At 42.9% G+C, this 14,969-nt stretch overlaps 1 protein-coding gene across 1 annotated transcript in view; it reads left to right on the plus strand.

Moving 5' to 3' along the window:
* The first annotated feature begins 10,245 nt into the window (after window positions 1-10,245).
* Window positions 10,246-14,969, plus strand: part of LRIG3 (leucine rich repeats and immunoglobulin like domains 3) — a 53,341-nt gene continuing 48,617 nt past the window's right edge. The window contains exon 1 of the mRNA XM_065934738.1: window positions 10,246-10,604. Within this exon, the coding sequence (XP_065790810.1) occupies window positions 10,369-10,604 (236 nt within the window). The 5' untranslated portion in view covers window positions 10,246-10,368. The remainder of the gene's footprint in view (window positions 10,605-14,969) is intronic.

The raw sequence follows: 14,969 nt of genomic DNA on the forward strand, positions 1-14,969 counted from the left end.
ATATTAGGAAACTTCACTTATTTTTGATGGAGTCAAGCATGCTACATTTGAGTGATTTTATAAAAACTGATTTTTTTAAATTATTTTTTTTGCCTAGGGGAAAAATTTTAGGAGGAGCTTTTGTGACTGCAATCAGTATGTTCATATTATGCATAATTGTGTTTCTAACATTTTCATTTTGGATCACAATAAGTCAAGTATAACTAACAAGATGGAGAATTCTACCTTCACCTTAAGACATTTAGCAGGGACTCTCACTAACACTATAGGAAAAGATCCAAAGTAACAAGGAAAAAGATACACTACATTTTACTGTTCCCTTCAAATGCATAGGACTTTCAATGAATAATCACAAACTTCAATGAAAATGGTCACCAACTTCTAACGCTATAGAATCCTTTTGAAACAGACCCATTAGTACTTAATCTCATTTATTATGTTTCCATTAACTTCCTATTTGTACTTTTATTAGGTGAAATAAAAGTTTTGTCCAAAATTCTCTTGGTAAGATATATTTTGGCTTTTAAAAATTTTACCACTACACTAAATAATTTAATGTTCTAGGACAAACTACTCAGATAAACTTTAGTTTTAATGACATATTTAAGAAATATCTGAAAAGATCAACATACTTCTAAATAAATTATTTTTGTGTACAGTCTCCTAAAATCATGCATGAGACCCGTTAAATCATTAAAAAAATTAATTCACAACTTTTAACACTGGATATCTTGTATCTCTAGCATTTTCCTTTACAATATTAGAAAACATAGATTTTTATCAGAACTTCAGTAAGCTCATTTTCATGCTACCATATTATTTATAATAAAACCATTTGTCATGGTGATAGATGGCTTAATAAGTATAAATTAAGATAGTAAAAGTTACTACCTTATAACATGAATTGGGTCTTTGAATATGAGAAACTCGCTAACTCAGTCAGCAGTGAGATGGCTTGGGCAGAGTCCCCTGAAGAAAGGAAGACTCAGTTATCCTGGAGCAATGGATTTTAAAGGGCAGCCTTTTTTCAAAAGGCTGTCTGGAAAACTAGAATTCAAAACTAGCCAATTTGAGACACTTAAAAAACGTTCCTCCTTATCCTGTATGAGAGTTGTTAGAAAAGCATAATAATTAGCATTAGCTAATAAACCAAAAACTAAAGAGAATTCTGCTTCCACGTGTCGCAGAACAACTGTACCGCAACAGTTAAACCATAATCTCTAGTATTAACGTTTTATTTCTCTGGCTTTCTTGGATCACATGTATTCCATTCATGGTTCCCCTAATTTGCACAGCACTAGACAAAATTGTAAAGAGAGCCTGTTTCCCTTTATACATCCTTTCTCCTCTTCTGACTATTAACCACACAGGGTCTCCCACAAGCCATATATAGTTTTAGAGAAGCCTGACCCTAAATGCCAACGCCACTTTATGCAATATACCCTGAAGCAGGGATGTACTGACATCACAGAAGAGAACTTCAGGGAGACAGTCACGCCTGCGTACACACAGTTAATCTCTAACAGTGGGATCTCAAGCATCACACTGACAACCAGGCAGGGATATCAATCTTTACAAATCCGAACCTTAAGCAACTAATTCACACATCTGTATAAAGACTGATTTACACATCCCAAACTTGGATCAATGAAGAAAGGAAGGAAGAAGGAATGAAGGAAAGGAGAGGGAGTGACTGCAACTGATCGACTTCAAGAATTACCAGGCAGGTTTCCCTGCTTGTCTTGAGCAAGAAGGAAGACCCTTGCTTCTTCTGATGCCAATGAAAAACAGTGTGTGTGCATGCTCAGTCATGTCTGACTCTTTGCAACCCCATGGATTGTAGCCCGCCAGGCTCCTGTGTCCATGGAATTCTCCAGGCGAGAATATTGGAATGGGTTGTCATTTCCTTCTCCGGGGATCTTCCCAACCCAGGGACGGAACCTGCATCTCCCGCACTGGCAGGCGGATTCTCTACCACTGAGCCACCTGGGAAGCCCTGAAAAGCAGCGTGCACGGTGGTTAAGAGAGTGTACTGTGAAGTCGGACTGACTGGGTTCAAATCCCCCTCCGTCACAGGCAAATTCCATCTCCATACCTCAATTTCCTTATCTGCTAACATAGGGATGATGCCTTACATGATAGTTATAGGAAATAACTGAGCTAATACATATTAGATATTTAGACAATAGTAAGAATGGTGAGAGCTTGACAAATACTGAACATCCTCATCTGTTGGAACTGCAAGCGCCTCTTCACTCCACCATACAAGGCAAATAAACAGAAAGAGGACATTTCTGATCCTCATGAGGGTACTAGAGTGTGAGTAGTACTTGGGAGAAAGAATTAAGAAGAACTGCAATTAGAAGTCCTAACTAGACATTTCTCCAAAAAAGATATACAGATGGCCAAGACATATACATGAAAAGATACTCAATATCACTAATCATTAGAGAAATGCAAGTCAAAACTACAATGAGGTATCACCTCACACTGATCAGAATGGCTATCATCAGAAACCCCAGGGAGCATACGGAGAAAAGTGAACCCTCCTGCACTGTTGGTGGGAATGTAAATTGGTACTGCCACCATGGAGAAGAGTATGGAGGGTCCTTTAAAAAAAAAAAAATAGAGCTACCACATGATCCAGCAATCCTACCTCTGAGCATATATCCAGAGAAAACGGCAATGCTGATTATAATATCCAAGACATGGAAGCAACCTAAACGTCCATCAACAGATGAATGGATAAAGAAGATGTGGTATGTACATATAATGGAACATTACTTGGCCATTAAAAAGAATGAAATAATGCCATTTGCATAACATGGATGGACATGGACATTCAAACAAATATCATATGATATCACTTACATGCAGAATCTACTAAAAGTGATACAAATGAACTTATTTACAGAACAGAAACAGACTCACAGACTCAGAGAATGACTTTATGGTTAACAGGGGAGAAGCAGAGGGCAGGGAAAGATTGGGTGTTTGAGACTGATGTATACACACTGCCATATTTTAAATAGATAACAAGGACCTACTATATAACACAGGGAACTCTGCCCAAAATTCTATAATAACCCAAATGGGAAAATAATTTGAAAAATAATAGATTCAAGTATACGTATAATTGAATCACTTTGGTGTACACCTGAAACTAATACAATATTGTCAATCAACCACATTCCAATATAAAATTGAATAAAAATTAAATTAAAAAAAAAACTGCAATTATTTAATCTGCAGAGGAAAAAAGCTAAGGAATATTTCTGGCAATAATTTCTGTTTTTCCCAGAAGCAGCAGTAAAGCTCAAATGGCAGCAAAAGAGCAGGAGGAATTCATTTAACTGGGCTCTAAAGAGGAATGCTCAGACTGAAAACGTTGTTCACGTCTGAAATCACCGCTGTGGGAGTGGAGGAGGCTGCCGGCTGCAGACACAGTCGTGCCCGAGGCAGGCAGATAAGCAAGGTGCCCTTGAAACCTTCCTCATGCTCTATGTCAGTATTTCCCTGGAAATCTTTTTCTATGTGTGTTTAAACATAATAGAAACGTGTAAAGCTTTGGGCTAAAAACTTGAGATTTTAGCAGGAAAGTATCTGTCCTGCCTTCAGTGTAACAGGAGTACATGTCACGTTGAAATAAACCCCATATAGCCCAAAATCCTTCTCATTCTCTATCTGAAAATACTTAAGCAGAATGATATTGTGAATTCTGTCACTTGATAGTGATCCTGAGATTTAGGAACAGAAGCAAAATTTTCAATGCAAGGGACCTGATTGTGAGATTATTCATGACAAAGTGACCTTAATCATTTGATAATCACGTCTGCATGAATATCCAACATATAAGAGAATGAAATCATAAATAAAAGCAATAAGAACCTCATTTATGAGCCCTCTCCTGGTTGGGAAATGCAAATTAATTCTTAGAAGAGTATGTAGGCCAACTGTTCATCTAAGAAGTGGGAAAAAAATATTCTGCAGAAAAGTTCCTGGGAGATGGGAATATTTTTAGTAAGTATGCCTAATCATTCTTTTTGACCTCATGGCATAAATCATAACAAATTGTGTTAGTAACTTTGAGATGGCATAAAATTCCTGTTACGAAATCTTAAGATCTGTATAGTATGCTGTTTTAACACACAGATTAAAGGTCTGATATAAAAGTTATAAAATGCTTTTCTTTTTCCCCATCTTAGCATTCATTTTTTTCCTCCTGTTACTTTAGGACAAATACTTGAGGATTTATTTAATTCCAACATTCCATCAGTCAATAATCCCAGCAGGAGAATGTTTCTGTGGTTAACTCACTTTATCTCCCTGAATAATGAAAAGAAAACAGCAATTTGAGAGTTAAGTAATAGGAACTAGAATCTATCAGGGACTTTATAGTGTAGCACATATCATTCTTCACCCTGTTTTACAGGTAAAGAAAATGAAGTATAGAGTTGTTCAGTCACCCAAGATCACAGGGTTTCTGACCTCTGTGTCAGACTGCAGGCCACCCTGTGTCCTGGGTAACAAATTCCCAAAGCATTTGGATTTCTGCACTTCTGACAGGGTGGGTTATTACCTATGTGTTGAGATTCTCAGGGGAGTCTTATTGCTATCAGCTAGAGAAAAACATGGAACATGTTTGGAAGAAGAAGAGAAAATATCCTGAGGTCCTTAAATGAGTGGAGAAACTTAAAGAGCAGAAAGGTCTGAACTGGGGAAGGACACTCACCATTGAAGAAAATCTGAGGGTCACAGCGGCCCTGAGCCTCCACCCGTCCCCCACCCCCATTCCAGGGCTCACAGCTCCCAGTAGATCCAGCATCCACTGAGGTGATCTCCAGGGAGCCCCAGCTTCAACCACCACAGGAGTTTTCCTCAGAGCACATATTGTCCCTAGAGGGTGACTTGAGAAATAAGCAAAATAAAAGCTAGCATGTGTTTAATTCATAGCTGAGTGGACATGCAGATAACACTGTTTGTTTTCAATTCAAGCAATGTCATACAGTTGGCCAACTGGGAGAAACAGATGGGTGGCTATCTTCATTTTTCTAAATATTTTCTAAAGAGTTCAGACATGTTCCTTGGAGGGGTTTTGCAAAGTAAGATTTTATTCTCCTGCTCTTTAAGCGAAGCATGGCATTTTTTGTGAGAAAAGGGGGTTATCTATTTCTTCTAAAATGCCTTCATGAATGGGAAAAGATATGGTTTAGGTTACAGAGTACAGCAACATTTGCATCTTGGCATCATTATCGGGGGATTTTTGCTCTTTTCTTCCTCCTCCGCCTTATCTCTTTTCCCTTTTCACAGTTCACACTCACACAAACTGTGTCATTCATTGTAATGATAAAGCAAGTACTGAGTGTTTAGCTTTCATTCTTGTCCTTGGATGTTAAAACTGACAGCTTAGCACCTCTATTACTTTTTATCGGTTGAGTCATTGGCCTTGCCAGCACTCAAGATAAGAAAGTCTCACACTTGCCAGAGCGAGAGAAAAAGAAAAAAAACAGGAAAACTGCAAAGCGCGCTGGGGCTGGGCTGCGCTAACCACAGAATGGACGGTAGGAGGCTGTTTGGGAAAATGGATGGGCCTTGCCATTCTCCAGGACAAAGTTATAAATGAGAAACTGTCTGGTGTGATTTAGGTCATTTCCAATGGAGAGTCAATTTTCAACTGCCCAGTTAACCAGTTAAACCTCTAAGGAGCAGAGAAATTCAACACTCGAGCGTTTTAATCCAAATGTTAAAAGACCTACATTCAAAATGAATCTGATCACCTCACACTAAATCCTTATTTATGAAAGATTAGACACAGGAGCTGAGAATTGCCATTTGATACTACAATACTCCGTGTGTGTGCATGCACGTGTGTGTGTGTGTGCGTGCGTGTGCATGCACATGTGTGTGCGTGCGTGTGAGTGTGTGTGTGTGTGTGCAGAACACCACCACCATGAGAGGGTCAGAGAATTCAGTGACACATAAAGGGTGCTTTGGGGATCACTGTTATTCACTGATAAATTTGGGGAAATTATACAAAATGTTATGTTTCTTTTTTCCCTCCAATACAGACCATTTTTCCTGGCGCTGTGCCTTCATCCCTATTGTTCAGATATCAACGCTAAAGGAAGCTACATAGGGCTGTGAGGTCTCTCAGAAACCATCTGTTCTCACCTGCTCAGGGAGACAAGCCATGGAGGTTCTGCCCTGAACTCTGTGAAGGGTTTGGGAAGTTGGTGAAAACATTACAGTGATTTAAAGTTCCCACATAGAACTAGCTCCTCTCTCTACTGACTGCATGGCTCAGGATATACTGGGATGGTGTTCCTGCTCAGTTGCTAAGTTGGATCCGACTCTTCTGTGATCCAATGGACTCTGTTCCGTGGGATTTCCTTGGATCTGACTCTTCTGTGATCCAATGGACTCTGTTCCGTGGGATTTCCCGGGCGAGCATACTGGAGCGGGTTGCCATTTCCTTCTCTAGGGAACCTTCCTGACCCAGCGATCAAACCCAGGTCTCCTACATGGCAGGCAGATCCTGGGCCACCTGGGAAGCCCATTGAGATGGAGAATAGCCATATTAATGTGAAACACATCCTTTCCATATCATCATAGGCCACTTCCTCAAAACCCACGGGAAGTTCTGAATAAGCACAAATCACACCCATAAAACACCCCCCACTAATTGATTCCCTAACCCTAACCCTAAAATTTAAAGTGGAATAAGAACTTAAAGGTGCTTGCAAAGCAATCGGTGTGAAGAAATCTACATTTCTAATTTCTCCCCAGTTTCTACAACTGTCTCATGCAAATCTAATCTGATAGCACTGGGTATTAGTTATTATCTGTAAAGAATCTTTCCCAAGCTTCAAATTCATTATGATAGAAATGAAGTTACTTTCTGGTTGCACTTGTATGTGGTTGATGCAATATTTAATTTAACTGTGTAATTACAGATATGAACAAGTCTGGAAATACAATGAGCAGGAGCAAACATGCATACAGAGGACAGGGGAGGGGCTGGTAGCCACTGGATTTCCACTTGTCTTGGGCATTAGGCCACAAATCTTTCAGGAGGGCAGAGAATGACAGTTAATGCAGTAAACAGATGAACGGAAATCAGGTAGTAAGAGAGTGTTTATTGTATTCCCAACTTACAGATGAAGAAACTGAGGTACTGAAAATTTAAGTAACTTAATCAACAGCACATACTTGGTAAACCCTTAAAGGATACACAGGAAGTGTGGTTACGTGGAAATAATTCTAAGCATTAGTTAGGAAGTACTAGAGTAGAAATGGCCAGTTACATTCCAGTGAACACTGGATGTTCTGGGAATGCATTAGAGGGATAGCCAAAGCAGGACTCATGGAAACCGTCTCCAAAAGAAGGATGCTTAAGTTGAAGGGCCAACCAATCAGACAGGCCAGGGGCAGAGAGTGATCTGGACAGAGGGACCAGTATGTGAAAGAAAGCCAAAGGCAAGGAGCACAGCACGGGAAGAGAACCGCAAATAGGTCCTAGAGTAAAAGACAGACGAGCAAATAAAATGAGTTAAAGAGGCAAGCAGAGACCAGGCCCACGCGAATACTGAGTAAGTCACTCTCAGGAATTTAAACTCTACTTTGAGGACAATGGGAGCCCGAGAAAGGAACTAGGCAGTGGAATTACAGGAGCAGATTTGAGCTTTTGTGATATCACTTGACTGCACTGTGGAGAACTGAAATGCCAGATGGGAAAGAGTCTGTGGCAGTCAACCAAGCAAGAGCTGATGAGGGGCTGAGTTTGCATAATATCCATGGAAATAGGAGATGTTTTTAGCTGCTAGCTTCATTGGGACTTGCTAATTGATCGATTGCAGCAGTGGTGGGAGAATGAGGAAATCTAAGGGGCAGTAGTCATCTGAATGGAGGCAGGTATCCTTCCTTGAGATAGTAAATTCAGGAGGAAAAGGAGTAAGCTTCAAGGGTGGTGAAATTCAATTCTAGAAATGTTGTTATATTTGAATATCCAATTTGAGACACCTTATGAGTGGCTGAATATATGGGTCTAGAGTTTAGGAGAAAGATCTGGGCTAGAAATATGGATGTGGCAACTATCAGCATGTGGATGTAAATGGAATTCCACAAAAGAAGATGAAATAATATAAGGAGAGTAGAGAATGCAGAAGGAAAATGAGCCAACCCACCCCCAAGAGGTAGCTATCTGTCACAGGCGTGACACATTAATGAGCAAGCCACCATACTGGTGGCACCGTGCCTATACCTAATGGCATGTGTATACTGGCATCTTCCTTGTTTTTAAAAACTCCAATTCAATTCACTAAGCCTGATTTTCCATATTTAAAATAGAAGAGAGCGACTGAGCTGGAAAATCTATACCGTAACTGGGGTATGCCTCGCCCACTCCCAAGGAGGCAAAATGATCACTCAAAACTGAAGTGCCTTCATTATAAATATTTTCTAACTGTACTCGTCAAAAAAAAAAAAAAAAAAAAAGTGATGGGCTGGATGTCAACGGTCGCTGGAAAGAAGAGAATGGGATGTCACATCTAAACTCCCGAGTTGAATCTTTCTCCACCCTCATGAATATGACTTCATTCAGGTAACTGGCTACAGTGGAAATCAGTGAGTGTGAGTTGCAGGTAAACTCACCTCTCCGAGCGGCTTCCACTTTTCAGTAATGAGCAGCCCCAAGGGATGCTTTGGCAGATGACAGACACTCAAGAAACAGGTTGTGGAGGTGAACGGCTTTTTGGATTTTTTTTCACTCTTTAGCTTTTGATTGTACCAAACAGCAGGTGGGATCTTATTTCCCTGACCAGGGATCAGCCTGGTGCCCGGCCCCCTGCTTTGAAAATTGGAGTCAACCGCTGCACTGCCAGGGCAGTCCACATGGTGAACTCACTGCTGATCTGGGGGCACTTTATTACTTTTGGACCATGGCCACACAGCTTGCAGGATCTTAGTTCCCCGACTTGGGATCAAACCTGTGCCCCCTGCAATGGAAGCCCACCGTGTTGTAACCACTGGACTGCCAGGGAATTCCTGAAAGTTTAAAGTAAGTTTTCAGTTTTTGCTACAAAGGAGTTAGTTACCTTCTCTGGGTGTATCTCCTCACCCAGCGGAGAAGGGCATTCCCATCTGGTCTCTGAGGTCTCCATCATTTCCTGTGGCTGCAGTCACCTGCAAGGGTAAGTCAGGGTACAGACCTCACTGGTAGGTCCTGTAAGCCTGAATCATCCCCCAGCAGAGGGAACAGGTCAGTATTACTTCTAGTCTGGTAGCATTCTCAATCACAATTTGTCATCACTCAAGGCACAGGTGAACCATGGTGCATATATTAATTTTTCCTCCAAGGTCCTTGTTTTCATTTGGCTTTAAAATATTACGGTGACTACTTTTTTTTATTTTGTTTTGTTTTGTTTTACTCATTGCATGCAATCTATGATTGCCAACACAGTATACTAGAAGGTCATTTCCCACACTTTCCTCCCAGCTCTATCCAATGCACTAAGGCTGGCTATTTGTAAGTCAGTATACCGTTTCTAATACCATGACTTTTACATTTTATAATTCGTTTTACTATTAGAGCTGACATATGGGGAAAAAAACCCAACCAGTGTTTAAGATTAAAAAAAAACAAAAAACCCCTGTATTTTTATTTAAACCATTGTTTCCTGTGTGGATGGTAAGATAATTTATGCTTCTTTTTAAAATTTGGAATGCAAGGTCTCCTAACAATAGAACTTAACTTTGCTCCCCTGAAGAGCCCCGAAATACCTCCTACTCCGAAAACTGGCCTAAAAAGTGCTCACTTCTTCGCTCACTCCTTTTTTCTCTTCAACTCCGTTTGATACATGCTTCCCAGGACGTACTGGAGACTTGTGGCCCGAGAGGCTGGAAAATGTAACTCCGAATTTCCTGCAATCTCAGCTCCACTTTCTCCCGCGCTGCGGCCGGGGCGGGCACCTTGTTATTGTCACGTGGCCGCGAAGGCTTCGGACCGGGCTGGCCAATGGGCGCGCGCGGGCCTGGGCAGCGCCGCCCCTCGGCCCGCGCACCGGGGCTGGGCGCTCGGCGGCAAGGAGGGGGCCAGAAAGTTTCTTTCGCGGGCAGGAGGGCCTCGGTGCGCGGACGCTGCGCCCGCTGCAACCCTGCCACCGCCGGCCGCGGTTTTCGCGTTCCCTGTCGCTGCCCCGGGGCTCGAAAGAGCTCCGCTGTCTGCACTGAGAGAAAAGGGGCTTCCCTGCGAGGGGGGCGCGCGCACGCGGCCCCGAGCGCGGGCGTCCACTCCCGGCTGGAAGTTGGTGCCGGGCCCGAGTGCCCGCCGCCTGCGGAGGCCCGGGCCGGGCGAGGGGCTGCGGGCCCACGATGGGCGCGCCGAGGCTCCGCGCGCTCGCGGCGGCGCTGCGGCTGCTGCTGTGCGCGGCGCTGGGGCTCGCGGGCCCGGCCGAGGGCGGCGGCCTCGAGGCGCTGGGGCCGCCCTCCGGGGTCGGCGCCGAGCGCCCCTGCCCCGCTCCGTGCCGCTGCCTCGGGGACCTCCTGGACTGCAGTCGCCAGCGGCTGGCGCGCCTTCCCGAGCCGCTTCCGACCTGGATCGCTCGGCTGTAAGTATTCTTCCAGCGGGCGGAGGGGGAACCGCGTGAGGTTCGGGACTGCAGGCTGGGGGCCAGGATGCTGGGCGCGCAGCAGCTTTTTCCGCGCACCCCGTCTTGGCCCAGGCCTCGAGCGGCGCCCCGCGGGGATGGCAAAGGAGCTGACCGGGCCTCACCCCTCTCCACCCCCCGGCGCTTGGGGGACCGCGCAGGTGGGCCCTGCCTGCCCCGCCGGCCGCACTTGGGCGGAGAGATGGAGCTACTGACAACCCCCGGGGCGCAGAATCCGCGTCCTGCGCGGAGCTCGCCCGGGGGCTCAGATGCGCGCCCTTGCCCGTCCGGGGCGGGAGGGCTGGCACCCTTCGGCCGCCCTGAGTTCTGTGTTCCCACTTTCCGAGTATGATCCCGCGGCTCAGCTGTAGTTTCTAACAGGTTCAAGTCACCTTCTGCGTTCCCAGCGCTATGGGCGCCCAGCGCGCTCTTTCGTTTGGGAAGCCCTCTCAACAGTTAGGTCACTATCCAAGCAATGGTAGACATCATTTTGTTGTTCTTTACCCTCGCTTAATTTCGCGTTAGTAAATTCCATAAAATCCCCTCTTCGACCAAACTAGCACATCCCCATTCCGGTAACAAGTTGGCAAGACTGAGCAGCAGATATGGAAGGGGAGGAACTAGAGTTTTTTTTCAGAACCGAAGGCGTGATTTCTGGGGCTTCTCAGCGCGACCAGGCGGTTTAGGAGAGAGCGCTGGGTGCTGTTATGCAAGTTTTTGGATGCTAGCTATGAAGTCTGAAAAACCTGAAATTACTGCCAACTGCGTGAAAGAACAAGGAAGAAAATGTCGTTGAGTTGGAAAGGCTAATTTTTTCCAAATGTCGTCTCCTTCTCTCCGAGCCCTCGTTTTGTTAAAATTGGAGGACCGTTGCAAAATGTTAACAGTCAAAACTTGTATGTCTTTCTTTCTTTCTTTCTTTTCAAGTAGCTATCCTGTTGAAAAGAAGCAAAGTCCATCGTTGATACTCAGATTTGGGCCTAACAGAGTGTAGTAGTGGAGATTTGAAACTCTTGAAACTTCTAGTCAACTCTCCTAACATTCCACATAGTAGTGGTAGAAAGTTTGGACACGTTTAAAAAACTGCGTTTTTAAATCTCTATGCTCACCAGAGCCTTTTTGTGAAATATAGAATTGCCAACTATGGAAAAGCACATGCTTTGTGTTGATGTGCGTTAATTTGTAAAATGAAGAGCGTTTTAGACTGATATGTAATCTCTTATCATGGGATGTCTTGTTCAGTGGTCTTTATTACAGTTGAAGAAGGAGATAAGGACTTTAACCTAAAACAGGGAGACTTTCAATTAGTTGTGGCTAATTCTGTTCAATCGCCTCTTGCGGAGGTCATGCTGCCTCACTCGTGAGATGTGAATGGCTCTATTGACAGCATGTGGAACTGAACATTTGAATGGCTGGAGGTGAGCACGTATGAATAATAGAGGGCTGAGAAAGAATGGACGTGGTGCTTCCTGGGGTGTGCTGAGAATGGCTCAGATCACTCACGTGCTCTAACTTTCAGTCATTTCTCTGAGTGAAGTGGCCTGTCGGATCATGCCGCTGTGCAGTATGTTTTTGTGTGAATGTCTTTTTTAAGAATTGGACGTCTTAAAACTGTAGTGCTTAGATTAGAAGTTGAGTTAAACCAAACGGGGTTTGATACCTATTTAAACGTTGTCTTAAAAGCAGTTGACCTAATTAGGATTTTGTTTTCCAGATAATTTGGTGGCATACTAAAAACAAATTACAGTTTATTTGGTTAGCACAATCTTTAATTACATTTCCGCCAGCAGTAAATTGTCTCAGTACAAGTCCACATTCCTTAAATGTATGTGAAAATAAGTTCCACTTGTGCAAATAAGCGCTCGGTTTGTTGTCAGAAGCCCCACCGTGATCACTCACTGGACAGTTCTCTGTCATTCTTGTGCATGAGTGACTTGTAACCAACTTTGTAGTTGTCACCAAACCATGTGGTCTAGATTCTTTATTGTAAATGTTTCTTTTGTTTGTGCCTAAAGCTCTAGAGGTCTCCTCTCTCCACCTTTGAAATGAGCAGAAAAATGCATAGAATTGAGCTTTAACTTCTCTGTTATTCGATGTTTGGAACAGGAGGCATAAGATAGCTGCTGCTTAAATTTTACTTAATTAGAAAAGCTTTTCGGTAGACTGGCCCCGAGTTTAGAAATACGTAGCAAAATGCATGTTGTTCTTCCCCATATCTTAACTTCCTTTTCCTCAGGTAATTAAGAAAGTAAAAGTTTGCCTTAGGAATATTTCATGAGAGCATTCTTCAGAAAAAGTTTGGTGTGTAACTTTTGTTTCATTTGTTGAATTGACAAGTTAAAAATTTAATCTCTTTAATACACATGTGTGTATGTATTTTTTTCACTTTATTCAGTTGTGATTTACGGCCATAAGAATCCCATGGGTGAAAAGTTGAATTGTTTGAGCTGTAAAATAATAATATCACAGTTCTCTCTCTCTTTTTTTTTTAAAGGAGCTTCTAATACTTTAATGAAAGTGGCTCTTAAAACAGTCACTATTTCAAGTGCTCCTTACAACTGTCTTTAAAGGCAGACTTGAGTTTACATCTGGACTGTGTGCTTGCAAGGAGTTCTGAACCCAAAGAGGAGGGCTATTTAGTATATGTTTACTTAGCCAAAGGAGGGAAAAGTTGCCCAGTTGTCAATAAGAGCTTCAAGTAGTTTTAAAACCTCACTGGAATTTCAGAATTATTTGTCCTATCACAATAGAAAAGTTTGGGTTAGCTGAGCTCAGGCCAAAAAAAAAAAGTTTGGAAGGTACTTTTTGCTGGTGTGACTTCTTTAGTGTCTGCTGTGATCAATCCTCTGGTCCGTACCAGGGCTGGGGCTGAGGTTGGGGGGTAAAATCCTTCTGGTTTTCACAGCTGTTTTTCTGTATTTTCCAGACGAAAACTTGAACATAGCAGGCTGATTTATGAGTCACTTTGGATCAGTGTCTTAAAACAGCTACAGCCTGGCTTTTTGTTTTTCAGCTTTCCAGATTTCTGCTGAATTAGCAGCTCTGCAGGCCCCAGTGGGATTGATTAAGAAGCTGTGCCGGATTTGCATTTTAAAATTTGACTTGGAAGTCAGATTTCCAAATGCTAAAAGGAAGAAAATGAGAGCTGGGACCAAATGTTGTAAATGAATAATTTTCATATATATTTATCCGCTTGCTAATATGCAGGAAGAGAGACTTCTCTCTCCTATGTAGAGTTTGGTTTTCAAGTGTTTGGCCAGCTGAGTTTTGCGTAAATAGTTAACACCTCTCTGCCTCACCACCTTTCCTATTTATTAACCTCATTACAAAAAGTTTTTTTAGAAAAGGTTTCCTGGGGAGGATGTTCATTGCTGGAACTCTAAACACGAAGAATCTGCCTGCCTTACTGACTGTAATGGGATTTCAGAAAACATTGACATTGTACAAGTTGAATCTGTTTTTAGTGTTATTTTTAGTGATCTAGCCATAAAAAACAATACAAGGGAAGATTTACGAAAATGTGACATCCTTGGATCATTTCTGAAACGTAAACTGTATGAAACCTAAATTTAAGTGCATTAAAAGTTTCAAGGCTTCAAGTATTTAGCAATAAAAGTCACTTCAGGGGTGTTTCTTTTTCTCTCCCACACACGCTGTGGTTTTAATAGTACGCAAAACTCAGGAATGGAAGTGTGTTGCAGTAACTGAGCTATTTCAGGTTACCTGCTCCTGCTTATGGATCAGAAATGAGGGGTCCCCAGCATGTGCCCTGATCTCTGAAGGCAGTTTCTCATTTTAAAGGTCTTTTGTTGGAGATTTCATCCCACTCCTGGTAGGGAGGAGGAAAAAGTTGAAGCACTCCATCTTTTTTAACTTTTATTTTTCTCACAGCATGGCCCTGAGAACAATGAAAGCGTGGAAGTTTTGTTTTTTTTCTCATTAGAAAGGAAATCACCTGTGTGAGCTGGAAATGCCAGACGGGTGCCCCCTTTCCTCCGAACAATAGGGATGCAGCCCAACAGGCTGAGCCCAAATGAGCCTTTCTGTTGGTTCAGGCTCCCTCCCAGGTGAAGGCCTCTTTTCCTTGGTTGTTTTTTTAAAGCCCGTGGGAAATCCGGGACTGTCTGTGGTGCTAAAAGCACACAGGTTTTTGTCTGAACGTGAGTCGCTGGACTCACGGTTTCCTTGATGAACTCCAGATGGACTCGAGCTGGGCCGTGAGGGAAAGTGTCTGGCTCCAGCCTGGGGACCCTGCACCGCAGTGGTTGTAATTGCAGGACTTTTATAGTTTAAAGGCTGTGCCAGGTTTTTTTTTTTTCCTCTTTC

Source organism: Muntiacus reevesi, chromosome 4, assembly GCF_963930625.1.
Source record: "Muntiacus reevesi chromosome 4, mMunRee1.1, whole genome shotgun sequence".
NCBI lineage: Eukaryota > Metazoa > Chordata > Mammalia > Artiodactyla > Cervidae > Muntiacus > Muntiacus reevesi.